The 27,981-nt window shown below is 38.7% G+C and overlaps 2 protein-coding genes across 6 annotated transcripts in view; one reads left to right on the top strand and one right to left on the bottom strand.

Moving 5' to 3' along the window:
• Positions 1 to 8,416, bottom strand: part of Vps37a (VPS37A subunit of ESCRT-I) — a 33,191-nt gene extending 24,775 nt beyond the window's left edge. For 2 of the 3 annotated variants that reach the window (XM_041644468.1, XM_041644466.1), the window contains exon 1: positions 8,000 to 8,416. In XM_041644468.1, the coding sequence (XP_041500402.1) occupies positions 8,000 to 8,124 (125 nt within the window). In that variant the 5' untranslated portion in view covers positions 8,125 to 8,416. The remainder of the gene's footprint in view (positions 1 to 7,999) is intronic. The other variant, XM_041644465.1, reaches the window with a different exon arrangement.
• An 87-nt stretch (positions 8,417 to 8,503) lies between these two features.
• On the top strand, positions 8,504 to 27,756 carry Cnot7 (CCR4-NOT transcription complex subunit 7). 3 transcript variants are annotated; one of them, XM_041644469.1, is made up of 7 exons: positions 8,504 to 8,682; positions 10,027 to 10,237; positions 12,044 to 12,237; positions 19,254 to 19,415; positions 21,102 to 21,246; positions 24,339 to 24,449; positions 26,177 to 27,756. In XM_041644469.1, exons 2-7 carry the CDS (start codon positions 10,121 to 10,123, stop codon positions 26,303 to 26,305), a joined length of 858 nt encoding a protein of 285 aa, XP_041500403.1. In that variant the 5' UTR covers positions 8,504 to 8,682; positions 10,027 to 10,120; the 3' UTR covers positions 26,306 to 27,756. The 3 variants fall into 3 exon arrangements, with proteins under 3 accessions (XP_041500403.1, XP_041500405.1, XP_041500404.1); XM_041644471.1 differs by having other exon boundaries at positions 24,339 to 24,485; positions 26,177 to 26,300; XM_041644470.1 differs by lacking the exon at positions 8,504 to 8,682 and adding an exon at positions 8,784 to 9,086.
• Positions 27,757 to 27,981: the final 225 nt, after the last annotated feature.

Genomic DNA, 27,981 nt, shown 5'->3' on the forward strand with positions numbered 1-27,981 from the left:
AATCCCACATATACCATTTTACTTGGTGTGATAGTTTGAATAAGAGTGGCCCCCATGGGCTCATAGATGCTTAGTCATTGAGAGTAGAACTCTTTGAGAAGGATTAGAAAAGCATTGTCTGAGTAGGTGTGGCCTTGTTGGAGAAAGTATGTCACTGGGGGTGGGATCTAAGGTTTCAAAAATCCATGCTAGGTCCCATTTTCTCACCTGACCTGTGGATCAGGATGTAGCTTTCAGCTACTGCTCCAGCACAATGCATGCTTCTATGATGATAAATGGACTAAACCTCTGAAACTGTAAGCAAGCGTCCAATTAAATATTTTCTTTTATAAGAGTTGCCTTGGTCATAGTGTCTCTTCACAGTAATAAACAGTGACTAAAACACTTGGAATTGGATCAAATACAAGTTCTTGAACTTTTTTTCGAATGAGAGACGGTTATATTAAAAGTATCCATCTGTCTTGGGTTGTCTGATTAAGAAAGATCATATATGTAAAGACTTCAGGAGATTACAAGACAAATAACTGCTCAATGTGTTAGATGTTAAATTAAAGCTTTTAGGAAACTCACCTAAGTTGTACCTTCTCAGATTTGTGGTAATAAAATTTTAACAAAGATTTTTCAGTCACTGCCAGAATTTTTATTAGAAAAAAAATCCCAGGAAACATACTAAAATGCAAGCTGCCAAGGGAGGGAAGCAATCAGTAGTCCTGCCCCGCTGTCACACTTGGGAACCACAACAATGGCCAGCATGGCAAAATACTCATATTGGTGCAGGCACCCAACTCAACAAAACCAGGAGGAAAAAAAGAAAAACCCTCAAGAAACAGCAAACAGAAGACTTCAAATTTGTATGATTAATATCTTCAGAAGAACAAATTGGTAAGCATGTACAGGTATCTGCATATATATGCAGTTGATATGAAAATGAAAAAAAAACAAGACACTAAAAATTTTAAATAGCTCAAATAAACAGTCTGTGCTATTTGGAAAACACTTTAGCACAAATCAGTCTGTTGGAGAATGCTGATGTAAGAAATTCTAATGTAAACTGCTTGATTTTGTTTGTTTCAAAGAGCTGTGTGACATGTAACATTTATTTAATATCTTCTCAGCAGAGTTCCAAAGACCAGATAGGATAATGACCAAGGAAATGGGAAGAGCTATAGAAATAGAAAAGAACCCTGGTGGAGAACAGAGGGGGAAATGTCATCTTAAGTATATTTAAAAGTCAACTAATGATGGAGGAAGGTCATTGGCTAATAAAAGAACTGCCCTGGCCCATTTTATTGGTTAGAAGATAGGTGGGAGGAGAAAACAGAACAGGATACTGGGAGGAAGAGGAAGTGAGCTCAGAGACTCCACAGCTCTCCGCTAGGGAGCAGACGCCTGAGAGAGACGCCATGCCCTGCTCCCAGGTTGAAGCTCCGACCCAGGATGGACATAGGCTAGAATCTCCCCAGTAAGCGCACCCAGGGGCGCAACACAGATGATTAGAAATGGGCTAAATTAATATGTGAGAATTAGCCTAGAAGAGAATGGGCCAAGCGGTGTTTAAATGAATACAATTTGTGTGTTGTTATTTCGGGCATAAGCTAGCTGGGCAGGCGGCTGGGGTGTTGGGGACGCAGCCCCGCCGCCACTATTACTTCAAACTAAGACTTAGCAAATAGAAAAAGGGAATCTGAGACCATACTCTTGACAAAGTTTTGGTACAAAATAAAACAGGGTACCTACTACAGTTTCAGCCTGAAATGTTCTCCAAGGGCCTACGTGACAAATGTTTGGTTCCCACGTTGGTACTGCTGGAAAGCAGTGAAGCTTACAAGGTGGCCCAGTAAGTGAGGGATTAGGTTCCTAGAAGCAGGCCCCTTAAAGAGGATTATAGAACCAGAGTCTCTTATTTTTAACCTCGCTGTCCAGTGAACAGGTGTGTAGCACGTTGCTGCCAAAACATGCTGCCTCACCACAGGGCGAACCAGAGACGGAAACCTTCTACTGTCCTGGTGAACAGCAATTGGATTTACTTTTTAAATGAGGCTAATCTTTTTAACAACCAAGGCTTACTGCAAATTTTTGTCTGTACTTCTGAAAAAAAGGTTTGACCATGTCTTCTAGGCAGACTTTCAACTATATAGTCTACACTAACCTCAAACTTATGTTTCTGCCTCTGCCTGCAAGAGCTGCAACTACCACCATATGTGACAGCTTTTGGTTACACCTTTAAACATGCTCCTTTTCTGGCTAGTCTCAAAATTTATCATATCTGTCTTCCAATATTGTTTGATCTCAATAGCATACATGCTGCTGCCTGAACACTGAGCTATTTTGAAATTTTCTGCATCAAATTTCCTGCCACTCCATCAGATATAAGCTCAGCTTCCCATAAGTCTCCAGAAAGATGTACTGCAACCAGGGTTCTGCTTGGTGATGGCCTCTGGTCGGTCAACTATCCCACAGTGCTGGAATTAAAAGTATACACCACCACCACCCAGCTATAAAGAATAGATCTAAAAGCTGTAAGTCAAGTACTCAAAAACTCATTCTCCAGGGAAGCTATATGGGTAAAGATTTGGATAAACAAAAACAACTCTGTGATCCATGGAATGGTAGCAAGACAGTACCAAAGGATGTTTTAAACACTATGCTATAATTCTGCTACAGGTTTAGATCTTGAATGTTTGCAAAGGCCCATGAAGTGAACACTGGATGATAGCTTGTGGGACTTGGGAAGTGAGAGAGCCTTTAAGAGGGCCTAACAGAAGGAGATATTTGGGCTCAGTCTCTCATCTCTCTCAGCCTCCTGGCTGCAGAGCAGAAGTAACTTCCCCTGCCATGCATTACTATCACTATGTATTGACAAGAGGGCCAACCACTGCTTAAGCTTAACTCTGAATTTTTTAAATCAAGTAAGTCTCCCCTCTTTTCGTGTGTCTGGATTCAGTATGCACATGTACGTGAAGGTGAACCTCTGATACTGCTTCTCGGGACAGCAGTGGACCTTGTTTTTGGAGACAGGGCCTCTTTCCAAAGGAGCTCCCTGAAGAGGCTAAGCTGACAAGCCAGTAAAGCACAGTAATCCTCCTGACCCCACACCCTAAGGGGCTTTACATGTAGGAATCACTGTACCCAGCCCTTGTATAGGGCTCCCAGAGATTGAACTCAAGTCCATTTACAACTGAACTATCTCCTACACACCTTTCCTCTTTATAGGTCTGTTTATCTGAGGTGTTTTCTCAGTGATGGAAGGCTAACTTACACAGACACTATATTTTCTAGAGATACTTAATTTTTAATTTTTTTTATTGAGCTATATATTTTCTCCACCTCCCCCCCCCAATGATCCCCCATGCTCCCAATTTATTCAGGAGATCTTGTCTTTTTCTACTTCCCATGTAGATTAGATCCATGTATGTCTCTCTTAGGGTCCTCTTTGTTGTCTAGGTTCTCTGGGATTTCTAAGCTGGTTTTTCTTTGCTTTATGTCTAAAAGCCACTTACAAGTGAGTACTTATTATATTTGTCTTTCTGGGTCTGGGTTACCTCACTGAATATGATGTTTTCTGAGAAATCGCCATACTGATTTCCAAAGTGGCTATACCAGTTTGCACTCCCATCAACAATAGAGGAATGTCCCATTTACCCTACATCCTCTCCAGCATAAGTTGGCATCAGTATTTCCAGTCTTGGCCATTCTGACAGGTGTAAGATGGAATCTCAAGAGTTGTTTTGATTTGCATTTCTCTGATAGCTAAGAATGTTGAGCATTTCCTAGGTGTTTTTTGGCCATTTTGGATTCTTCTGTTGAGAGTTCTCTGTTTAGGTCTGTATCCCATTTTTTATTGGATAATTACTTTTATGACCATTTTTTTGACACTATTATTTTTAAAACTAAGGATACAATACCAACAAGCATTTACAGAGTATTTATTGTGTGTTAAACAATGCTGCTGACTCTGTAGCTTCCTTGCACTTTACTAAGCCCTTCTAAATAGGACAGTTCACTTATGACTCAGCTAGCTCTCCTGAATAGACTACTTTTCTAAATGAAAAGTCAGATGGAGGCCTGCCAAAGACAAGTGAATTGTAGGTAGGATTGTGAAAGATGCATAAACAGTAAGTCAGACAGAAGCATTTAGATCAGCAGGCATCAACCTGTAGTCACGACCCCTTTGGCTAACCTCTACTTCCCCAAATACAAGTCATCACAGTAGCAAAATTCCAGTTATGAAGTAGCAACGAAAATAATTTTATGGTTGGGGGATCGCCACGCATGAGAAACTGTATTAAGGAGTTGCCACAAGGACATGTGCTCAACTATGTTCACAGCTGCTTTGTTTGTCATAGCCAGAACCTGGAAACAACCTAAATGCCCCTCGACTGAAGAATGGATAAGAAAAATGTGGTACATTTACACAATGGAATACTATACAGCAGAAAAAAATAATGACAGCTTGAATTTTGCAGGAAAATGGATGGAGCTAGAAAATATTTATTTTGAGTGAGGTAACTCAGACACAGAAAGACAATTATCACATGTCATGGGTGGTTTTTAAACATAAAGCAAAGAAAGCCAGCCTACAAACCACAATCCCAGAGAACTTTGACAACAATGAGGATACTAAGAGAGACTTACATAGATCTAATCTACATGGGAAGTAGAAAGTAGAAAAAGACAAGATCTCCTGAGTAAATTGGGAGCATGGGGACCTTGGGGGAGGGTTGAAGGGGGAAGGGGGAGGGGAGAGGCAGGGAGGGGAACAGAGAAAAATGAAGAGCTCAATACACACACACACACACACACACACACACACACACACACATTGAATGTCATTGCATTGAGGGGCTTGAGGAATCAACTGACTTTCTTGACTGAGTAGAGCAGAAAAAGATCAGGCAGTCAATTCTTTCAGTTCTGTGGACATAAGGCATATAAAGACGACAGGCCAGCCAAGCTTGTGTGGGCCATTAGTGACCCATCTGTACCTCCTACCTTCTTGGCTCAGAGATTCTTTCTTGGAAGTCTAGTAGCTGTACAACAATACAAAAGAAACACAATTCTGATGTATGCCATTACAACCAACTTAAGACTCTTTGTTTGAATATACAAACTCTTTGTTTGAATATACAAACAAAACAGCACTCCATCACCATTATTCATCTAACTGTATTTCCTGACTGTGGGCACAGCAAAGAAACAGTCTACAAAACAGCTTCCCCTCTGGAGACTAAGGATTAGCCTGGTTAGCAAGGATTATCATAAACACAAGTTACTGAAAAACAGGGTGAAAATCATTTCACCAGTGAGGGATTATTTATCTTAAAGCTTAAGACTTAAGCACTAACACTACATGCCATAGATGAAATGATGTTAACTCCAGAGTTCATTAATTTAATAGTGAACTATTTTACCACACTGCCAGCCTTCAATCATAACCCAGATGAACACAATCATATCTAAAGAAGAAGCACTTTCCCCCCATTTTTCTTCCCAAAAGCTCTTTGTATTATTGAGAAAACCTGGACTTTTCCTTCAACTTCTGTTCATTAGGTTGAAGTCAGGAGTCCTGCTTGTATCTGGCATGGTAATATGTGCCTTAACGCAGCACTGTGGAAGCAGAGGACGGCTCCTGTGAGTTCAAGCCCCCCCCCCCCCAACACAAAAAGAAGAAAAGATGGAAAAAGGAGTCCTCCTTTTCCTGACAGACATGATGGTGTGAGGTGAGGGTGAGGTGAGGCCATCATCACTGATTATTTACATCTCCTGGGTTGAAAGCACTCCACTAAGTCTGTGTCCTACAGATTATAAACAGAAGAAAAAAACAAAAACAGGTGTTCTTTGAAGAAGTCAGAGGAAATGGGATCCGAACAGGAAATCAACAGTATCTTCTGAAGTAAACTTCAAGGAATTGAAGAATTAGTTCTTCTACATATGAATTCATAAGTTTTAGTGGTAAACTGATTAGTGTGATTATTATTTTTTAGAAGATTAGTTTTTGAGTCCAGTCAACATGACTTCCACTTTTCATTTTCATAATATTCATTGTGCTTTGGTTAAATACTGTTAATCTTCTATGACAGCTTCCCACTTGTTTCTGCCGGAACGAGGTAAAAGAAAATAGTCATAAAATTCACCTAACCTTTTGGGATAGCTAAGAATTTGATAAAATGTTTAAAAGATTCTTGAATATTTAGAATTATATCTAATTTGTTAAGTTTGAAATATTTCAACTAAATAAAATCTCAAGAACTTAAAAGATACAGATAATGTTACATGTTAAAAATTTCTAGTTCAAATGTTAGCACACAAAATAATTTCTGCATCCATTAAGGATACTGACTGATCCTCTTAAACTAACTCCAGATGTCCTTCAATGAAGAATTACTGTTTTATTACTTCTATTTGGGACCAAAGTACAAACTTCAGATCACTTTCCTCATGTACTAGTCTTATCAGTAAGAGACTCGTGACTCAAAAGCTCCATCTCATGAGGAGAAAAGAAAGGTTAACAAATGGCTCCACCAGTATTTTTGCAGTAGTAATACTGACATTCTGCAGGTTTCCAAGGTGACAGTCGAAGGGGAAAAACTTTGTTGTGTTTCTTAAAACTTAGCTTATTTTATAATATCTTGAAAGTGTGGCTCTCGAAGGTTAGAAAAAATAAAGCATTTAGAGAAAGACTGACTTGTGTTGGGGTTTAGAAATCATTATCCTAAGTATAGCACTTGGGCACGCTGAGAACCATGAACTAAGGAAGACTTGAAGACTTCCAGAGGCAAATTCTTCTGTTTTCTTATCTCTTGTCCCATCAGATTCCTCTAGTCACAGAAACAAGAATTCCTTTTCCTCCAGGATGAGAAAAGAAACTTGCTGCCTGGAAAGGCCACTCCTTCCTTAGAAAATACTCTTTCGAGAGGGGTTCTGTCCTTGTAACAGGGTAAGAAATGCTACACAAAGGTAGACATGAGAACAGGAAGTCAGGCACAGCATGGTGGCACAGAGCTTTAATGCCATCACTTGGGAAACAAAGGCAAGCAGATCTCTGAGTTCAAAGTCAGCCTGGCCTACAGAGCAAGTTTAAGGATGATAGTTTACTTGCTTGAGAAAAAAAATGATGGGTAACAGAAAAATAGCCCCTGATGGTGTGTTCAAACTCATTGTTACTATCTCATGGATGTGTATCTATATATTATACAACACATTAAAATCTTATTTCATATTATAATGTGCATTATGTGACAAGGTTTTTTAAAAGGTTAGAGTCTAACCACGTTGGCCTTTATACGTAAAATAGGCTGTGGCCCTGTTAATTAATTGTAAAACTCCTATGTTATAAAGTAATTCTGATACCTGAAAATCCTAAGCGGCCACTGACCTATGTAAACAGAAAAGGCTGTAGCAAACGATTTTACAAGAAAAAAAAAAAAGGTCAAGATAACCTGAATTCCTGTATTTCTAGTTTGACGACAATAAGATAAGCAAACTCAAAAGACAACGGATGATCCAGATAATGTATGTCAGCTCCTAAATGTGAGGCCCAAGTCAAGAAAGTGAGAGGGGAGCAGACTCTGTAACAGTTGCAGGACAAAAGTTATTGGAACAGGCTGAACTTTAATTACAAACTCAAAAGGATTATCATCCGGACAGAGTTAACTGATCAAAACACTGTGTTGCAACAGTTTAATTTTTCACTTTGAAACTTGGGGATCAGCCTTCCCAACTGTCTCTAGTCAGGTGTTAGCATGTTAACAATTCAATTAGGTGAATTCAAGGAAATATTAGCGTGAGAGCTAGGAGAGATGATTTCATTGTGTCCGTGGAGATGAGCAAGTCAGGAGACAAGCTGCGCGCGGGGAGGGGGGGGCAAGAGAGGCACATTCGGGAAACAAGCCCACGGGAAGGACTATCAACAGTAGGCAGCTGTCGGAGCGGCCTGCGGATCGGCACGGGTGTCTGCTGGCAGCCCGCCCTCCCGCCCTGGTCAAAGCCACCAAGTCACCTGGAGTGGGAGTTCCGGAGCGACTCGATCAGCCGCTGCTTCTGCTGCTGGAGACTCGTGAGGCCGGCGGGGGACCCGGCCGCGGAGGATGACGCGCTCTTAGCTAGGGGAAAGAGCCAGCTCATCCTCCTCGGGTCCCGGCCCGAAGCCCTAGAAGCTTCGGGCCTGCTCCTCCCCGCTCAGCCTAGCCTTTCCGGAGCGACCGAGCACGGCCGGCACGCTGAGGGGAGCCGCGCCTTCTCCCCGACGCCGAACTCGCCGAGACCCTGGCCCCCCAGCAGGACGACCTTCCACGGCGAGCGGCTGGGAAAGGACGACTCGCCTAGACCACCGGTCCCCGGTCCGCTCGCGTCCAACACCAAACCAGCCGGTGTGAGCGAAACCCGCCGCCCGCCCGGAGCTCTGCGGCCCGGCGTCCGTCCGTCACCTGCCCGCCCCGCCCTCCCGAGCGCCCCGCCCCCTCGGCGCCTGCGTCATCATGCCGCGCCCTCGCCGGGACGTGCGAGGTGCGACGGCGGCGCGCTGGGCAGCGCAGCTGCAGCTCCCCTTTCCCCTTTCCAGGGCGATAGGTGTCTATGGGGCGCCCGCTGCCGCCGTCGGTCCCGCCACCGCCGCTGCCGCCGCCGCCGGGTGCTATCTCTATGGCGAGGAGGAAGAGGAGGAGCGCGAGCTCAGAGACACAAGTAGATCCGGCGGGGGTCCCGGGCGAGCCTGGGGGGTGTAGGAAGCTGAGAGGGCGCGCGATGGCGCCCGCTGAAGCGCGGCTGTGACGGCCCTGGAGCTGGCCGCCTGGGAAGGGGGTAACGGGCCGGGGGGCCTGTCAGGGGTGCGGCGCGCGGTGATGACGCCACCGCTTTGTACCTGGGACTCCGTTGTGGGGGAGGAAATTGAGAGTGGAGGGCGGTGGCCTACTTGGGACCGGGGAGCTAGCTCGCCCTCGCAGCGGTGGCGAGGCAATCTGGCTCTAGTCAATGCTCTCGGCACCTTCCCCCTGGCTGTCGGCCAGCGAAGAGGGTTATCAGTGACATGAACGCGGCTTTGCTTTCTTCACGTCGCGCCGGGAGCCCACGGAGGACATGCGACCTCAGTAAATGAGAAGGCCTGGGGTGCCACTGCAGGGCCCCCGAGACCTGCAGTCGGGAGAGGGGAGGAGGAAAGCAGGGTTAAATTGCAGTGTTTCCGTGGTGTGTGCGTGCGCCGGTGGGAGCAGGGGAAGAAAGAAGGCGTGCCCAGTAGCACCTTGGGTTTCTGAGATTACTCCGGCTTCCGATGCACGAGTTGAGGACGCAAGGCCATCATCCTCCTTTATTCGGTTTTTGTTTGTTTGTTTGTTTGTGGTCTTTTGTTTCTTTCTTCCTTCTAACATTGGTATTTTCTCGCCTAAGAGTCAAATCTTCAGTGTGTCTCTATTACTTCATCATTGTGTAACGTGAATCTTGTGTCTATGGACCAGAAACCTGAGGTCCCTCTTTGGTAACCAGGGGAAAATGGTCGGATTTTTTTTTTTTCAAATTCGAAAATTTTAGATGCCCGTACTTGACTGTCTTCTTTCTCCCTCCCGCCCGATGAACACTGATTTCTGAGATTGCCTGATGTGATGCGTTCTCAGAACTTTTAGTTTTTTTGTTTCCTCTGATTTGATTTGAATGAATACCAACACCAATAATGCAGAGTTTTTTTAATCAAGTAAGACTTGATTAAATGTTTTAAGACTAAAAGCAAGTACTGCTTTTGTTACAGAGGTTTTTTTTCTCTTGTAATTTCAGTTTGTTTTGTAAATCATAAAACGGATCATAGTTTTGTGTGGAGTTAATTGAACTGGGAGCAGATTTTAATTAATGAAACTTGTATTCAACTAGAAAATGGATGTTGTGGTTCTTTGTTAGCTGGCTATGTACCTTCAGGAAAGTAACTCTCTCAAACTTGATTTTGTTACGAATCTTGAACTTGAAATAAGCAGCCTTAAGTTTATACCAGCCCTGTCTTGCGATTCACATTTATGATAAAGGTGGTTTTTATTTCAACAGGTGCACAAATAAAGGGTAGAATATTTTTATGAAACACATCTTCAATCAAGTGTAACGTTTGATGCTTGGCATCTAGGCTCCTTGTGCTGTCACTATGCCGGCAGCAACTGTAGATCATAGCCAAAGAATTTGTGAAGTTTGGGCTTGTAACCTGGATGAAGAGATGAAGAAAATTCGTCAAGTTATCCGAAAATATAATTATGTTGCCATGGTATGGACACGACTAAACCTTTAAAATGCCTTCGGTGAGGTCAGAGTGGGAATTTTGTGTCAGCCTGTGAGTGTGTATGAGTGTGACTTGCTCTTTCACTGCCCTGGGTCTTGCTGATTAAGCAAGGTTGCCTGGCCAGGAAGCCCCGGGGATTCACCTGCCTCCTCTTTCCAAGCACTTAAATTACAAGCACATGGACTATGCACTTTTAAGAACATAGATTCTAGGGATTGATATCCAGTCATCTTGCTTGCATGCAGAGCACTTTACCAAGTGAGCTGTCTCTCCAGGCCCTGAAGTGGAATTTTAAAAATCTTGATTTAAACGCTTTTCATTGATATCAAGGGATTAATTTAATCATTAAAAAATGCCTAGTTTCTTCAGCAAAAGCCATCAGAAATAAACCTGTATTTGACAGGTTGAGTTTGTTACTGCTAGCATTAATCAACAAGGGATTAGGAGTCATGAGCATTGTAATAAAAGTGGTAGAAGTACTTTAGGATTTAGGCTTGTGTCAGGTGGTTTTAAGGGCTTGCCGGAAACAGGCTATACCATGGATTAGATATTCTCAGGAAGCTGGTCTTCCAAGGGTTCTCAGCTGCTGAGAAGACAAGGGTGATACAAGACTGCAGAGGGCATTAGCTAGATTGAGAAATTGCATCCTTTTTTTTTTTTTTTTGGTCTTTGTACTTAACTGATGTTTACATTTTGTGAAACTGATTGCATTCAACAGGAGAAGTCTAGATCCTCACTAAGACTGTCAGCTAGTTCTAACCAGTCCAAGGCCCTGCTACTAGTATCAGATAAGGTTTCAGAAGCCAGTGAGTTCCTAGGTATCTTTTTCAAACAAACAAAAACCCATTCAGATCTCTTAAGAACGCATCGTTAAAGCTGCAAAAACATCCTAGGTTGTAAGGAAGCTCTGATCTTATAGGTGGTATTCAGTCTGCCTAGACGGTACAGCTATTTTTCTGCTTTACTACTGCACTGTGTGTATTTGTTACAGCTCACTTTTTATTTTCTAGGTCCCCTTGATTATTAGCTGTAGAAAGAAGTTCTTTAGTGTCTTACACATCTATCCACAACCCCCCTCAAGTCTAGTACAGTCATTACAGAATCTAATTTGGCTGTTGGTGTACTAAATTCATATTGACTTACTGTTTCATTTTTGTTTTTAACAAGCCTTAATTTGAATTCTCATACTAAACTAAAACATAATTTTCTTAGTATCACAAATTTAAAAAGAAAGTGCTTCGCTGAGAATGAACAGGATGCTTGCTTAAAAGAGAAATATCTGTGCATAGACACTCCATGTAATACAGGTGTACTTATCCATAATTATAGCTGAAACTTTCTATTTGGGTGGGGGGAATATTTTATAGGCAGTAGAGATTCCTAGTTGTCATTTATTTCTCAGATGATAAGCAATGACTGCAGTACAGAAGCCTACTAAAGAAAGTGGGAATCTTAACATGCTTTCTGTGAATTTTCTTCTCCTTGGAAATGAAGCAAATATTAGCTTGAGTTTATTGTGAGTTATCTGTCCATGGTAGTAATTTATTGACAAATTTAAGCTGAGAGAAAGTAGTTAAGTTTATAGAATTTGGGGATCTAAAAAGTAATACTCTTCATTCTTGAAGAATACCTAATAATTGAGTGTGAACATACTCAACTATTGTTTTATATCATTATTTTATTAAATATCTTTGTAATAGAATTCTCTGACTTACATCAAAAATTATCCTGAGAATATGAATTCTATTTATAACCATTTAGTAAATAATGCATCTTAAAATTATTTTACAGGACACCGAGTTTCCAGGTGTTGTTGCAAGGCCCATTGGAGAATTCAGGAGCAATGCTGACTATCAATACCAACTATTGCGATGTAATGTAGACTTGTTAAAGATAATTCAGCTAGGACTGACATTTATGAATGAGCAAGGAGAATACCCTCCAGGAACTTCAACTTGGCAGTTTAATTTTAAATTTAATTTGACGTAAGTGGGAAGTAAATATATAACCCCACCCTTTTTGTTTCTAGCTTAATTTTAGAAATTGAGTTTGAATGTAGTGAAATTTTACGTTAATTTGCTATAGTTTCTCTGGAACTTTATTAAATTCCAAAAACTTGGGCTTCTTACTAGGCAAAAAGAACTGAGATAATAAAGACTTCTAATTTCAAAGACTAATTATAGAGTTGTTATTTTTAAAATATAACTGCTGCTTTTCTGGAAAGTTGTAAAACTTTATTTTTGTTTTCTGTTGTTCATGGTTATTTAAGGTGCTGCAGATTAAACCTGGGGTCCTAAAGGATATTGATTTTACTATTGCATTTTGTTGTTGTGTTGCTTCTTTGAGACAGGGTCTCACTACATAACCCAGACTGGCCTAGAACTTTTCTATGTCGACAGTTCTGGCCTCAGACTCCTGGAGATCCATCTGCTTCTGTCTCCCAAGTGCTGGGATTAAAGGTGTGTGTCACCACACTCACACTGAAATTCATATAATTGGGGAGTTACTTTTGCTGACTAAGCAAGCCGGTACCATTCAGCTACAATCCACCTTAGATTTGTTAAGATTGTCCTGCAATGATATTTTTTTTATTACACTCATCCTTTGCATCTTAAGTAGGTACTTATGCAATAAGTTGTTTATTGGAAAGTTAAGTATATTTTCTTTTCAGATCTGTGTGCTTTTATGACTATTCCCAGATAACCCACAAAACCTCTTCATCTACATACAAGAAATATAATTAATAGTATTCTTGAACCTTTGATATACAAGAATCTGATCTCTAACTCAAATCTTGGGTCTAAATTCCATTTTCTTCATTTAAATAGTTGTACATTATATACTGTAGTCTTGATAACGGAGGGGCTATGTGAAGTTGAATCCCTCCTTTTGACATTATGACACAATGTTTTTGAATTTTTGTTTCTGAATTTGCAAAGTTCATGCTCAAGATCCATGCAGTGGAGTTTTTAAATGAAAATCACAAATTTTTAACAAAATTTACAGTTTTGTGTTGGGACATATTCATAACTATTGTGGAGCCCAGGTGACTTCTGAACTGCAAGTTGTAAGTTCCCAGTAGGGGAAGGGGTATATTATTTCTTTTAAGGTAAGGTAATAAAATAAACAGTATACTCTGCACTATAGAGCAGTATTTTAGTGCTTTTATGTTTGGTAGCATGTATCTGTACAATATGATCAAGCATCTCATTTGAAAAAGAGCAACAAAAACAATAGGAAAATTAATGCTAGTGCCATTGTAAGACTTCTATGATTCTCATCTTTGTTGAAGATGTATAGTTTAACATGTAAGACTAATGAATAGCAGGACTGATGGTTTTAGGGGTGTGGCTGTGTATCTTTAGAATGCACTGTGTTAACTATAAATAATACTGATAGTAATTTAATATCTGTACAGTATTACAGATATTAAATACTTAATATCTGTACAGTAGTCTCTCTAGAACCTGTACTAGCTAAAGGTGTGCTTATCACCACTGTTACTTTACAACACTTCTTCAGTACTGCAGACTGGAACAAAGTGAAAATTGACTTCATCCTTTTCTCAAATGAAGACTTTCTTCATTAGTTTTTTGCCATTTTGTTTCTTCAAGATTCCTTTTTCCCCCAAACTAATCATCAGCGTTATTTTGTTTTGTCTTGTTTTTTGCTTGTTTTTTTTTTGTTTTTGTTTCTTTTTTTTGTTACTTAGTTTGTGACAAATAGCTAATATATCAAAGTGTCGGATGGTGAAGTTGGTAGTTTTTGCTAGGTAGTAATTTTTGTAGCAATGGCTTTCCATTTAGTCTCTGAGCAGTGTTTTTCCTTATTCAGAGGAAACTAGTTTCACTGCCAAGTTTTGCTGCTCTTTATACTAATGATAATGTCATGGGAAATGGTAAAGGAAAGAGTATAAAGGCTTGTGGGAACGCTCAGTGCATTGGTGCCTGCTGCCATGCTTTCTAAGGATGATGCTCAAAGCTCACATGGTAGGAGAGAACTGACTGACTACAGTTGTGCTCTAACCCTCACGTGGGTCCATGATGGACATGGATAGACACACACACAAAATAAATAAATGAAAAATGAAGTTTAAAAAATTTAAGAAGACTAAGTGAAAAATACTAAGCAGAGCAAAAGCCATTGCAAAGATAGAAGTACTGCCTAATGTAGAAAATGTCAGGATAGCATCTTGAACATGTTGAAGAATGGTGAAATTGACCTTGTTGAAAGCCTAGAAGGAATGTGTCCATGTGCGAGGCTCTACAGAACAATGAGGACCATTGCTCAAAGTTATATCATGACTTCCCTTCTCTCTGCCTGTTGTCTGTGCTTGTGATTGTTCTTGTCTTTCATTTCCACATTGGCTCTAGGTTTGCCAGTGTTCTTCAGGTTTTACCATTAATATCAAGGGAGTATTATTAGTTATCAGATGTAAATATGAAGATTTAGGATATGGGAAGATATTTATGGTTACAGTGTGTCACGTTAATATATACTTTTAGTAGATTTTCAGAGTAACATACATATAAGAAATACTTGCACTCATTTCAAGTTTTAGTTATATGTTTGCACTCTCTGAATCTTTGCAGTGTGATTCGTAATATCTAAATCAGTATTATGTAACAAACATTTAGGAACAGATAATGTTCATTATGTAAAAATGACTTGCTTTAGACATGTTGGTATTTTTATCACTGTAGTTACTGTGCTTATTTTGGTGTGGACTTGAAAGCAAGTATATCTCCCCCCCCCCCCCCGGGACAGGGTTTCTCTGTGGCTTTGGAGCCTGTCCTGGAACTAGCTCTGTAGACCAGGCTGGTCTCAAACTCACAGAGATCCGCCTGCCTCTGCCTCCCGAGTGCTGGGATTAAAGGCGTGCGCCACCATCGCCCGGCTAAGCAAGTATATCTTTACTACTGTTTGTTTTAAAGCTATGGTGGTTTGCTTCCTTTTTACAATGCTTGATGCTTTTCTAACAGTGTGTCATCTCCTTAGTTAAGGAGCACAGTGGCTGTTCTGCCATCCTAAGTTAGAGTTAAGCTTTAGTGTTATGGAGTGAACTGAAGTTGTGGCCACGACTGCAATTATAGCCTAAAAACTGTTGGTTTTGATTTAGTCATATTTTCTCACTGTATCATTATCTGTTTGGGTGTGAAAGGTGATTGGTGAGGTAAGCACGTCTGCCCAGTGTGGATTTACCAATATGAGGGGTGGGTGGGGTTTTTTTGGTTTGGTTTGGTTGTTTTTGAGATAGGGTTTCTCTGTGTAACCTTGGCTATCCTAAGACTCATGCTGTAGACCAGGCTGACATCAAAATGAGAGCTCCGCCTGCCTCTCTGAGTGCAGGGATTAAAGGCATGTGTCACCACCATCTGGCTTTTCCTCCCATTTGGTAAGGGCTGACTCTTAACTTTAAAGTATATTTGTTTTTGACTGAAAGAAAGAAAACCTAACTATAACAAGGTGAGACTGACTTATAAAGGCTATTTACTGATATTTTTTGGTTTCTTTAGAAAAAATAACATGCTTTTTGAAACAGGCTAGTGTTTGAAACATTGAAACAACTATTTGGGTATATATTAAGGTCATTTGTATGTGATACTACTATTCAGAGTTCTCAGTAGTCATTTATTTGACCTTTTTCTTAATGTACTATAGTATATCTAACAATTTGCTATGTTTGGATGATTAGACTGTATTTCAGGTTCTTCTTTAGTGAGATACTCCATAGTTCCTGACTTAAGATGGTTTAACTTACCCATTTTTTACTTTATAATGGTACAGAAGTAGTATGTATTCAATTTAAATGAGACATTTAAATTTAGAATTTTAACCTTTTTCTTGGGCAGCAATGGATACTCTTGCAAAGTGCTGAGTAACAGTGGCAAGCACCATCTTCCAGTCAGCCACTCTCTTGTTTATAAACAATGGTATTTTGCATTATACTCTGTTGCCAAGTGGCCATGCTTCCACCTTTCCTTACTCTGTTTCTCTAAGTCCTAATGAGTTTATCAGGACATAACATCAATCATGGAGTATCTGTATATCTTTAGCAAACTTTCTGGTTATTTTATTGGAAGTAGAGATCTAAATCCAAAAGTAAAAACATTGCTGAACTTCATTTATTCATTCACAGAATGAATAGTTAAGGTATGTTAAGTAAGTTTTAACTAGGAACATACGCACATATTGAGAAACAGGCAAGTGGGCTTGCTACTGTTTTTTGGAAGTTGTGGTCACTTGCAAGTTGAAAGTCCTACCCTGCTTCATTCATCAAATAGTAAAGATTATTGTATTTTTGAATAGCTTGCTAATTTGACTTCTGGGAATTTTCTTTTTGTCTTTTTGTCATTCATAGCCTTTGTAGTTTTAGGGTTATTTTTGTGTTACTAATTTATTTGAGTTTATTAAAAACTAAAGGTGGCTAACCATCTTATGACTTTCCAGCTTATTTGTATTTTAACATGATGATAAATTGTTTTATATTGGAGTTTTCTATTTTTATGAAAACAATTTTGACTTGGAAAGAATGTCTGTGTATGGAAGTAAGTGACATTTAAATAAGGTACTGTGTCAGCCCTGTGGTGCTTATCTGAGAGGTGATCCAGAAGTAGTTTAATGTTAATGAGATCACATGTTTAGAAATGTGAGTTTTTATAATAGGGTTTGTCCATGTTATAAAAGTAGTAAATTTGATACTTTTACATAGTTGAGTTAGTAGGATAGCGGATCTTTAGGATATTAATGTAAGATAGCTATATACTTCTAACTCTGGGAAATCTGTGCAAATTTTTACATGGTTTTTATTATGTTCAGTCATAACTAGATATTTTGCTATTTTAAACATCAGTAGTTGATTAATCTTTAATACTATTCATAATTCTGAACAATAGATCTAATAGGCAGTATCCAACACCAGCAGAAATTCTTACATTTTGACTAAGCATTGTTATAGTTACTTTTTAAGGTAGTTTTAGTATTTTTTCTCTTTATTGCTAGAGTATTTAAGAGTAAAGGAGAAAGAATGCAGAACTTTTCAACTTGGTATAATCAGAAAAGGACAGTGAATTGATTTGGAAGTGTGACTCATTTAGCTTACTATGGAAAATTCCCTTCTTCCTGTCTAGAGATTAACCTTACCCATACGGTTATGAGTTGGGTATCATAAAGCATGAGATCTGTACCAAACTTTATTATGAAAGACTCGTTTCTGCAAAGCTTAGACCAAGCTATGCGCACTCTGCAAAAGAGACAGAGAAAGGGACTGTAGTGCCTATGTCTTGTTTGCCAATCTTCCTTTATTATAAAATACCTGAGGTACTCCTCCAGGTCCCTCATCTGGGTGCTGCAGTCCATATTTTGGTAAGTCCCTCTGGTGATTGTTATTATTGGACAAGTTTGGAAAATGGTGACTTAAATACCACAAAATTCACTGACCATTCGTATATTATTTGCATAATAAAGTAAGTTGAGCATGTGACTAAGAGTGATGTGAGCCTGGAGAACAATCTGCTGTACTCTTGGTTGGCTGCACACATACAAACATGCTTCATGTGAACCCAAGGACCTGGTGGTGAGAGTCTCATGGAAGGGACATAGTTGTAGTCTAACAAAGTATTGATTACTTAAATGGAAAGAAGTCTGCATTGTATTTATTTTATTTTTCCTAAAGGGTTTTCCAGGAGAAATGATGATGTAATATGATGATGTGGCTCCTCTCTGTTTTAAATGATTCAGTTCTTTTTTTTTTTTTTTTGGTTTTTCGAGACAGGATTTCTCTGTGGCTTTGGAGCCTGTCCTGGAACTAGCTCTTGTAGACCAGGCTGGTCTCGAACTCACAGAGATCCGCCTGCCTCTGCCTCCCGAGTGCTGGGATTAAAGGCGTGCGCCACCACCGCCCGGCTATGATTCAGTTCTTAACTTCGTTATTTACTTCCTGACAGTCTAGGAACTAAAAGTGATTTTTGATGTTGTGTGAGAAATTAGTTTCCAGACAGTAAACTACAAAAATACTTTTAATCAAAAAGTCAACCATTTATTTTTGTTTTGTTAGTTTTATTAAAGTCTTTTATAGAAGTTTTCTTTCGCTAATAGGAGAAAAAGCAAAATCTCCTAAGTAAATTGGGAGTGTGGGCTCAAGCTAGAGGGTAGAACAGGAGAGGGGAGGAAGGGAGGAGAGCAGAGAAAAATGTATAGCTCAAGAAAAACAATTTAAAAAAAAAGGAAACCAGTGTTAAGTTAAAGAAGTATATAAAATTAATGGTAAATCCACCAAAATACTTTTTCATAAATCCTTAGTTCTAATACAGTGTTTTGGATACTTAACATATTTGTGCTTGGGAATTAGAGGTACCTTTTTTCTGATTTAAGTAAAAATTTGAAGGGCTGGCTTATAGGTAGGTTTTTGGCTTGGTTTTAGAAGTAGTGTAGATTGTGTTCGCCTCTAATATAGGTATGTGGTTGCTGGAGGAAGAAACTGCCGTCATAACTGAGTCCGTAATTCTGAACAGTTCACTGCTTACTAGAGCCACTGAAAGGCTCCTCATTTGTGAGAGGAGGCATCTTCTTTGGGGTGTAGTTTAACTCAGCCACTGAGATGTTTACTTCTTAGTGTCTCCTTCCCGGTCCTGCTGAGAGCATGAGAGGTGTGCATAGCCCCTTGTAGCTGTGGCTACAGTTCCATCTGGCAGCACTAAAATGGCTGCAGAGACTGAGAGCATCTGAACAGAGCGTGTCTGTCTGTGGTAGCCTCTCGTGAGTAAAAGACCCTTTTTAAGCCCAGTGAAATTTCTATAGTGTGTAGAATTGTATCATCAAATTGAGTTGATGATAAGGGTTAAAAGCTCACCATTGGACTGTTATATATGATTATTTACTTTTTTTGTTTTTCTTGAGAGTTATGAAACTCTCAGTTGGACACAAGTAAGTTGGAGAACGGCTGTTTAGCTGCTTAAAGTAATGATAGTCTTGAACATCGTTTTTCTCTTTCTCCTGCCAGGGAGGACATGTATGCTCAGGACTCTATAGAGCTACTAACAACATCTGGTATCCAGTTTAAAAAACACGAGGAGGAAGGAATTGAGACCCAATACTTTGCAGAGCTGCTTATGACTTCAGGAGTGGTTCTTTGTGAAGGGGTCAAATGGTTATCATTTCATAGGTAAAAATAAATTTTAAAAAAGATTGCAGTGTGCTTCCATCCTATCTCTACCTTATACTTGCTTGGCTATATCAGAAATTCTATGCTTAGTTCTAGAAAGAATTAACTACCACGAGAGGCTGCCGTATACCTCACTTGAGAGTAGTGTTGCCTGCTTTACCTCTTAACAAGCTTTGTTTCAGCCTGGGAGAGGTAATGTTGCTTATTGGAAAGAGTGTAAGCTAGAACAAACCTTTGAGGATTTGTGTCACCCATGGTTCTTAACTATTTTTAACTCTTATTTTTTATGCTATAGAAAGCATTCGTTTTTTAAAAAAAGCATAGTAGTACTTTAACATCAGGTTAGCCACTGGGCTAAGATTATAAAACTTAGCAAAACAGACTAGAATTTTCTTCCCTTTGTAGTTTCCTTTCTGCTGAAGGTAAATCAACATTCTTTTTTAAACCTTATTTCTAATGTGGTTTGTTACATAGTAATGCATGCTATGAAGATAACTAATCAACAGAGAATGCCAAGAATGGATATGAGGCGATTTTTAATCTTTTTTTAGATGATGTGGCTGGGAAGGCTATTCTTAAGGGGGAAAATGTCTTGCAGATTTTTCTCAATGGTCATTTACAACCTTTTGTGTGGGGGGGGGGGGCTTTCAAGACAGGGTTTCTCTGTACCTTTGAAGCCTGTCCTGGAATTCATCCTGTAGACCAGGCTGACCTCAAACTCACAGAGATCCTCCTGCCTCTGCCTCTAAGTGCTGAGATTAAAGATGTGCACCACCCACACCCAGCCAATTACAACCTATTTAAAGTATCTAGTATTTTATATATTCTTTCTGTGAATGACTTTTAATTCTTTATTATTATAAAAATAAAACTGGATAGTTAAGGAAGGTTTCTACAAGGAAGTTAATTCACTTTTATAAAAGTTAATTTACTTTTAGTTGTGACAAAACGTTTTCCTTTGCAAATCAGCTGATTTGTCATTTCTGAGAACAAAAGTGATGGTACAGGGTGTTGATCTTTAGTTAGTCTGTCAGTATTCTTAGGTTTTAAAAATATGTACTGTGTTGCTGGACATAGTGACACACGTCTTTAACTCCAGCACTCGGGAGGAAGAGGCAGGAGGATCTGTGAATTAAAGGCAGTCTGATCTATATATTAAGTGCTAGGCCAGTCAGAGCTGCACAATCAGACCCTTCCTCAATTTTAAACAAAACCAAAAACCAAACAAAAATAAAACAACAACAAAAAAATAAAATCCCAGCAGTGTACTCAGGTCTTAGTGCTCTTATTCTTAATAGCCTTCACACAATTTTTTTTTTGCAATAAGAATTTTCCACATGGAATGATTGTAGTGTTGGATGATTCCTGGAGTAAACTTTGATGTGGTATTATATAGTGAGCTCTAAGTTGTAAGTGCTGAAAGTAAGAATTCTCATATACCAGCTTTTCTCTATGTTCTTACTTGTAAAGATAAAAAATGATTCTTTTAGTTCATATAATACATCTGTTTACAGCAATTCTGCATTGCAGTTATAAATGTTTCTTTTGTTCCTATGTGCACATTTTTGTTTCTTTCTATTCCTTTTGCCTATAGCATGATTTGTTTAACTTTGTATCTGAAAAACAAATTTCTTTCATTGTTATTGATGGGATTATTTTTTTGTATTCTTTCAATCTTTTTATTAGTGGTTATGACTTTGGCTATTTAATCAAAATCCTGACCAACTCTAACTTGCCTGAAGAAGAACTTGATTTCTTTGAGATCCTTCGATTATTTTTTCCTGTCATTTATGATGTGAAGTACCTCATGAAGAGCTGCAAAAATCTCAAAGTAAGGCTTCTGGTGACTTTATCTGGAACAACACTTTAGTTAGCAGTGTTTCCCTGTGTGTCGGGGGGTCAAACAGCCCTTTCACAGGGGTCACCTAAGACCATCAGAAAACACAGAAATTCACTTTAGAATTCCTAACAGTAGCAAAATTACAGTTGTGTCGTACCAATGAAAATATTTTATAGTTGGGGATCACCATAACATGAGGGACTGTATTACAGGTCACAGCATTAGAAAGGTTGGGAACCAGTGAGTTAGCTCAAGTAAACTAGCATAATGCCTTAGGCCTAATGTGTTAAGCCATGCTTTCAAAGTTGTGTTACATGTAGTTTAATTTTCTGATCCTGTTGTTCTTAACAGAAATAATAATGTATAGATACTCCCTTTTCAAAGTTGTATTTATGTTGATAGGGTAGGTGTTGGTTTTGGTTTGTTTTTTGTTTGTTTGGTTTTTTTGTTTTGTTTTAGACTTATTTATCTTATGTATATGTATTTTGCCTGCATATGTGTCTGTGTACCAAATGTGTGTGTGCCTGCTTCCTGAGGAAGTCTGAAGAGGGCATTTGATCCCTTAGAATTGTAGTTATGGATGGTTGGAACCACCATCTGAGTGCTGGGAACTGAACCTGGGTCCTCTGTCAAAACAACAAAGGCTCTAAATGCTGAGCCATCTTTCCAGCCCAGAATAAGGTTGCTTTTTTTTCCTTTTAGAATTTATGTATCTGTTCCTGTGTAAGTGAATAGCTAGAGCTAGGAGTAGCGAGACAAGGGTGTCAGACCCTCTGGAACTGGAGTTATGGACAATTGTGAGTTACCCAGTTGGTGCTGGAAACTGAACCTGGGTCTTCCACAACAGCAGTTAAGTGCTCTTAGCTGCTGGGCCAACTCCAGCCCCCGAATAAATTTTTAACAAAAGTCAAGCTAAAGGTCATATTTTTGTTATTGCCACCAGATTGAGAATGATGAACTGAAAGAAAAGTGTGAGGAGTAGCAGAGTAATGGCTCCCGTTAGAGAAGTGCTGCTGTCCCAGCACACAGTGTCAGAGAGAGGCAGGCAGAAACAGCCAGTAGTGTGCTAATGAGTTTTCCTTCAGATTGTCCTGATTACAGACATTGTTCTTTGCTGTTGAGGTGTGATGTCTTTATTATTTAATTAGATAGCTAGAACTGGTTTGGTGTAAGTACTCTAGTAAATGGGTAGGTTCTACCTAAGCAGCAGCTTATCCTGATACTACTGAACATGTAACCATTTATTTTTTAACTTTTGAACATTAAGTTATTAAAACAAACATTTCCTGTCTAAAGAAAAGCATTTCTTCGACTTAAGAGCAAATTCACCTGCGTTGGCACAGATTCCTGGCAATGCAGTGAGTGGGGTTTTAGTAGCTGGGTTTTGATGTAATTTTTAAGTTATAACCTAGGAAACAAATTTAGGTACTATGGTTGTGTTATAGCCGGTATTGTCCCTTTCTTCAGTAAAACCAAGGTTGATCAAGTTTTCGCTTAACTAGGCTTCAGAAAAGTACAGTTAGGGTTTTAGAAGACAGTGAGGACTTTAAGGGTTTTTCCTTAGCAGGAATAGAGGAATTGAATGTGGAGGCTTTGATTTCAACAAATGAACTGAGAATTATAGAACTAACACAGGTGATTTGCCTCTGATGTAGGTATGGTGGCATATAACTAGGAAAAGTTTTTAAAAAGACTCTCATGGCTGTATTCTATGTAATCCGAGGAGCCTTCTCATAAGTGAACTTCCAGCACAATGTCTAACTACTTACACAAATGGATGGCATGTTGAGAATCAAGGCTTCAGTGTTTTGATCTGACTCTAGAATTGTATTTATTTATTTATTTATCTGTAGTTGACACCTGTTGGGATTAATGAGTCCTGGCTTTCAGTTGCTTTTCCCTCCTAGAACCTTCTAATATAAGTTACTAGAAGCTGTGCCTAGTTAGAGGATCAGAGGATCATTTGACCATTAACCGCAGTGTATTTAAGTCTACATGGTGTTAAAGAGGAGTATTCTTGGGGAATTCAAGGATGACCCGTGTTGCTGTCTGTCTCTCTGTGTGTGTCTGTGTATTTTAACCTCCAGCCCCTTGCTCGAAGCTTGCGAACTGGGTGCCAGCACACAGAGCGCAGACACGGGGGTGCAGTGCGGGGCAGACACCTTTGTATAATAGTAGTTTTCACAAACAGAAGTAATAAATTTTTACTCTTTATTCAAAAATGCCTAAAGATGCCAAATATTTTTTATTGTGAGCTATATGGACTGTTTATGTTAAAAAGTTGAGGTTAGTGACAAGGTTCCATACATTCATTTCTCTTCTACTCTGGTTACAAGCACTGCTAATGATACATAATGCACATGCTGCTTTTAGCACAGAAGCAGTTCTATGCAAAGTACTATCAAAAGCGAGGATGTGAAGGTATGGTTTGTTAGTAAAAGCTTTATAATTTACAGGAGGAATTTCAGAATTAGATTCTATTTCTTTTATTCTCATTTTTTCCTTTCACACTATTTTTTCTTTAATTTTTCTCAGTCCTAGCTATATAGCTGTAAGCAGGTCATACCAAACTGTTTCAAAATGTTTTATATTTGTAAAATTTTCGGCTGTCAATAAAACTAAAGTTGTGTAGCACATTGACAATGATCTAAATACTCATGATGCCTTTGCTTTATTTAGTTTTAAACAATTTAGTGGATAGGTAGACAATTTTAAACTCCCTTTACTCGTTGCTGAGTTTTTTAATGTTTGATGGCTCAGTACACTGAGTGCAGTTGACTATTGTTATGTTGAATATGAACCGTTTTCTCCCTATCTTTGCGAAATGGTTTGTCTGTCACATGCCTTAAAATGCCTTAGAATGAAGATAAACTTTCCTATTAGAATTTCATTTTCTGATAAAAGGCTTTTAAATTCCACAAATATGCTTGGAATTCATTTTTATTAACACCCTTGTTGTCTTTACAAGGTTAGTCTTTACATATTAAAAATGTATTCATATTTTTTGTGTCTAAATTTATGATTGTGAATTTAGGTACCAAAGTCTTTTTCTCTATTTGACAAGCAACTTTTCTTCCTTGTAGGGTGGATTGCAGGAAGTTGCTGAACAGTTAGAGCTGGAACGGATAGGACCTCAACACCAAGCGGGATCTGATTCATTGCTTACAGGAATGGCCTTTTTCAAAATGAGAGAAGTATGAAGACATCAGTGCCTTTTTCTTGGTTGTTAGGTAGAGAACATTAAAAATCTGATGACAAAAGTTTTGGGTATTAAGAACCTACTAAGTGAAGATATAAATAGAGGTATTTTATAAGTTGCATCCACCACACTTAGTGAAAGTGTTGAATAAGTCTTCCTGAAATGTAATTCAAAAGGAAATACGAGAATAAATTCTTTTTTATCGAGTAAATAACATTCCATTTATTGTACATGAAAGATGTTACTTATAGAATAAAAGATGGTGCGATTGTAGAAATCATGTCCATGTCTTTGTGTTCATGCGATCATGTTTTCTCAGGAGAGCAGACAGGAGGCTGGTGACTATCTACACTCTAGGTTACTAGGGAGCAAACTCTAGAGGGCTTTCTTGGATCCTCTATGTGCCCCTTCTGAGTCTGGCGTCTGTGTAGATTCTCCATAGTTGACTCTTCTCTTCCTTGAGATTGCTGGTGAAGTGTATTTGCTCATGTCGTTCTTCATTGCGTCGAAGAGTTTGTAAAGTAGAACTTACAGTTTTTGCTAAGTCTTAAATGGAATTTTGAATTATAAGATGTTTAATAACTCTGAAGTCTGATGCATAGTTGAATCAAAAATTGTATCAGGCTGGGCAGTAGTGGCGCACGCCTTTAATTCAAACACTTGGGAAGCAAAGGCAGGTGGATCTCTGTGAGTTTGAGGACAGCCTGGCCTGGTCTACAGAACAAGTTACAAGACAGCAGGACTGTTAAACAGAGAAACTCTTGTCTTGAAGAAAGAAAAGCTGTATCAGGAATTCCCTCATTAAGTACTTCAAGTATAAAATTGTTAGGGATGGAAGGGTGATGTTTAGCAAAACTGAGTGTTTTAGGGGTGATAGGTGTTGTTGCTCATTGATGGCAATAATAAAAAAATTTTTTTTGGATGAATTTTTTTGCCTACAAAAACATTTTTCTCTTTGTAAAGTATTTGCTGTGGAATTATTTTGAGTATGTTCTTTTGGTAGAAGCATGCTAGTGATAGAACGCATTTGATATGTTTTTCCAGGTAGTATTGATTCCGAAGTTATTTGGATTGTCCACTCATGATATATAGACACTTTGTTTACTTTCAATATAGAACCACCTTTTGGATTTTTATTTTAAAATGGCTTAATCATTAGTTAATGGTAGATTTCTGACACCAGTTTGTTATCTTTATTTTCTTTGCTTTCTTCAAGGGCAGTAATATATTGAGAATGTTCAGGTGTTTACTGCCTATAACATGTTTAAGATTTGGTTAGTTTTACTTAATTCAGCATTGCACATAGACTTAAGACAACTTAAAATGGAATACCCTAAGACTATACTTTCAGGGATCATTTCTATAGTTCATTAAAATGGTATACCCTCCCCTCCGTTTCTGCCATTATTTCTCTCATTCTGTTGAGTTGGTTATATTAATGAAATAAAAATGTTTGTTTCCATGTTTCCATGCTCATAAATTCTCTATAAAGTAGTATAAATGTTAATGAGAAGGAAAGATTTATGCGTTTTAAGAAGTTTCAGTTAGGCCTGTAGTAACAGGCATCAGTCTTATTATTTAAATGGACAGTATATGTTCTCAAAGGAACTTCACAGAACAGCATTGTTATACCTAATGAATAGCAATTACAGTGTTGAGATATGAATTACAAGTGGTATCTTTTGGTTAAAATGATCTTTTTCTTTTCACATTCCTTTTTAGATGTTCTTTGAAGATCATATTGATGATGCCAAATACTGTGGTCATTTATATGGCCTTGGTTCTGGTTCATCTTATGTACAGAACGGCACAGGGAATGCATATGAAGAGGAAGCCAACAAGCAGTCATGACATAAAATAGTCTTTTTATTTTTATTTTATACGAGTTACACACATGCTTGTACATAGGTTTTATCTCTGGTTGAAACCCTTAAATGATAGGCAATACCTCCCCCTCCTTTTGTAGCCCTTATTTTCTGCTTTCAGTACTAAGTATGGCCTTTCCTAGCTGTGATCTTAATAAATAAAAGTACATTCAGGTTAAATCTGGCCTTAATTTAATACACTTCTTACCAAGCTTGTGTGACAAAGCTACATTACTGAATAATTTGATAAACTTTGCCTACTTGAGCTTGGTTTTGTTTTCCCTTTTCATAAATTAACTAGCATTGACTGTAATTTATTTCCCTGTTTCAAGCCTCTCCTATTCTGCAGTACTTATAGGTGTTTAAGATTGTGGACCATCAAGTTTGCACTTTAGAGAGTGATTCCAATCCTCTTATTTTATCAGAAATTGTGGATTTTCTCGCTCTTAGCTGGAAAAATGACCATCTGCCACCTTTTTACAGTATTTGCTTGTTTTTGACATTCAGAGTACAGCACATGTATTGTGCGAGTTGTTGATTCAACAGGACTAACAAAAAGACAACTACTGAAGAGCCTGGGAACTACTGTTTCTGTGTGGTGTTTAACCTTCCAGGCACATCTCGGGTCTCTTGGTTTTGAATTGACTGCATAGGCTGCTCTGTGACTGAAGACTCTGAGACTGGCTTTACACCCTTCGGGAAGAAGCCCTGTGATTGGACTTTACTATTTGCCAGAAAACTGCCGTTCAAGATGTTGGAGCTACAGTCGTACTTCATGACAGCAGTGCTTCCCTTGATCGGCTTCCTTTTACTCCATCACTTTTACCCTTACTGTTTTATTTTATAGGCATATTTATGATGTTCTTGATTTGTTGACTACACAAATCAATTTCATTAAAGTCCAAAGATAAGAAGTCTTTAGGTACATTTTATATCAAATTTAAAAAGCAAAAAAATGTGATTTCATACATGCTACAAAATAAGTAATAGAGAGATTTGGTGCAAAACAACAAAATGCAAAATATATGTATAAATACACACACACATATATAGCTAATAAAATTCCCTGAGGAGTGTAATGCTTGTTTATTTTTTTGTGTATATCTTTGCAATCTATTTTATATATATTGACAAGAGACTGTGAACTATTTAGCCATGCAGACTATGTGACCAGACCAGAGCATGTGTTGGAAGATTTTGGTGATCATTAACTATTCTGAAGTGATGGACTACAGGTTGTAATGTGTGTTATCTACACTTCAATCAATATCAGCAAGTCTCCAAATGTTAGCAGCATAGTTCGTTTCCCTTGGACATTCATGATACTAAAATGCTGTAACTGGGCGGTCCTTTTTAAACTAAACATTATTTGCAAAACAGAGGGTATTATTTGTTTTTAAAGCTTTTGTAAATAAAGGCTCCAGAAATGTTTTCTTATATATTGGTGACTGGTGGTTTTGTTTTGAAGCACTTGAAGTGTTTAATTCTTGAGCCATTTTCTTTGGGCAATAGCACTTAGTGGACATGCTCCTATCTGTAGGTGTCTTTGTGTTTTACAAAAATACTGGTTTGGTTTTTATTCATGTTCAAAGTTCCGGGAAGGCCAGCTGGTCCATAAGATAACTCTCCAGCACCCTTTGCATCAACTGTGTTGTCTTCTTC

The sequence above is a fragment of the Microtus oregoni genome, unplaced genomic scaffold (genome assembly GCF_018167655.1).
Source record: "Microtus oregoni isolate MIOR12 unplaced genomic scaffold, Mior012 000096F_ref0000112, whole genome shotgun sequence".
NCBI lineage: Eukaryota > Metazoa > Chordata > Mammalia > Rodentia > Cricetidae > Microtus > Microtus oregoni.

Bases quoted from the DNA above. Each gene is read 5' to 3' on its own strand.
- Cnot7 (XM_041644469.1), top strand. From the start codon at position 10,121: ATGCCGGCAGCAACTGTAGATCATAGCCAAAGAATTTGTGAAGTTTGG. The intron at 12,238-19,253 runs GTAAGTGGGAAG...TTCTCCTGCCAG, and splicing joins AATTTTAAATTTAATTTGAC to GGAGGACATGTATGCTCAGG. The intron at 19,416-21,101 runs GTAAAAATAAAT...TCTTTTTATTAG, and splicing joins AAATGGTTATCATTTCATAG to TGGTTATGACTTTGGCTATT.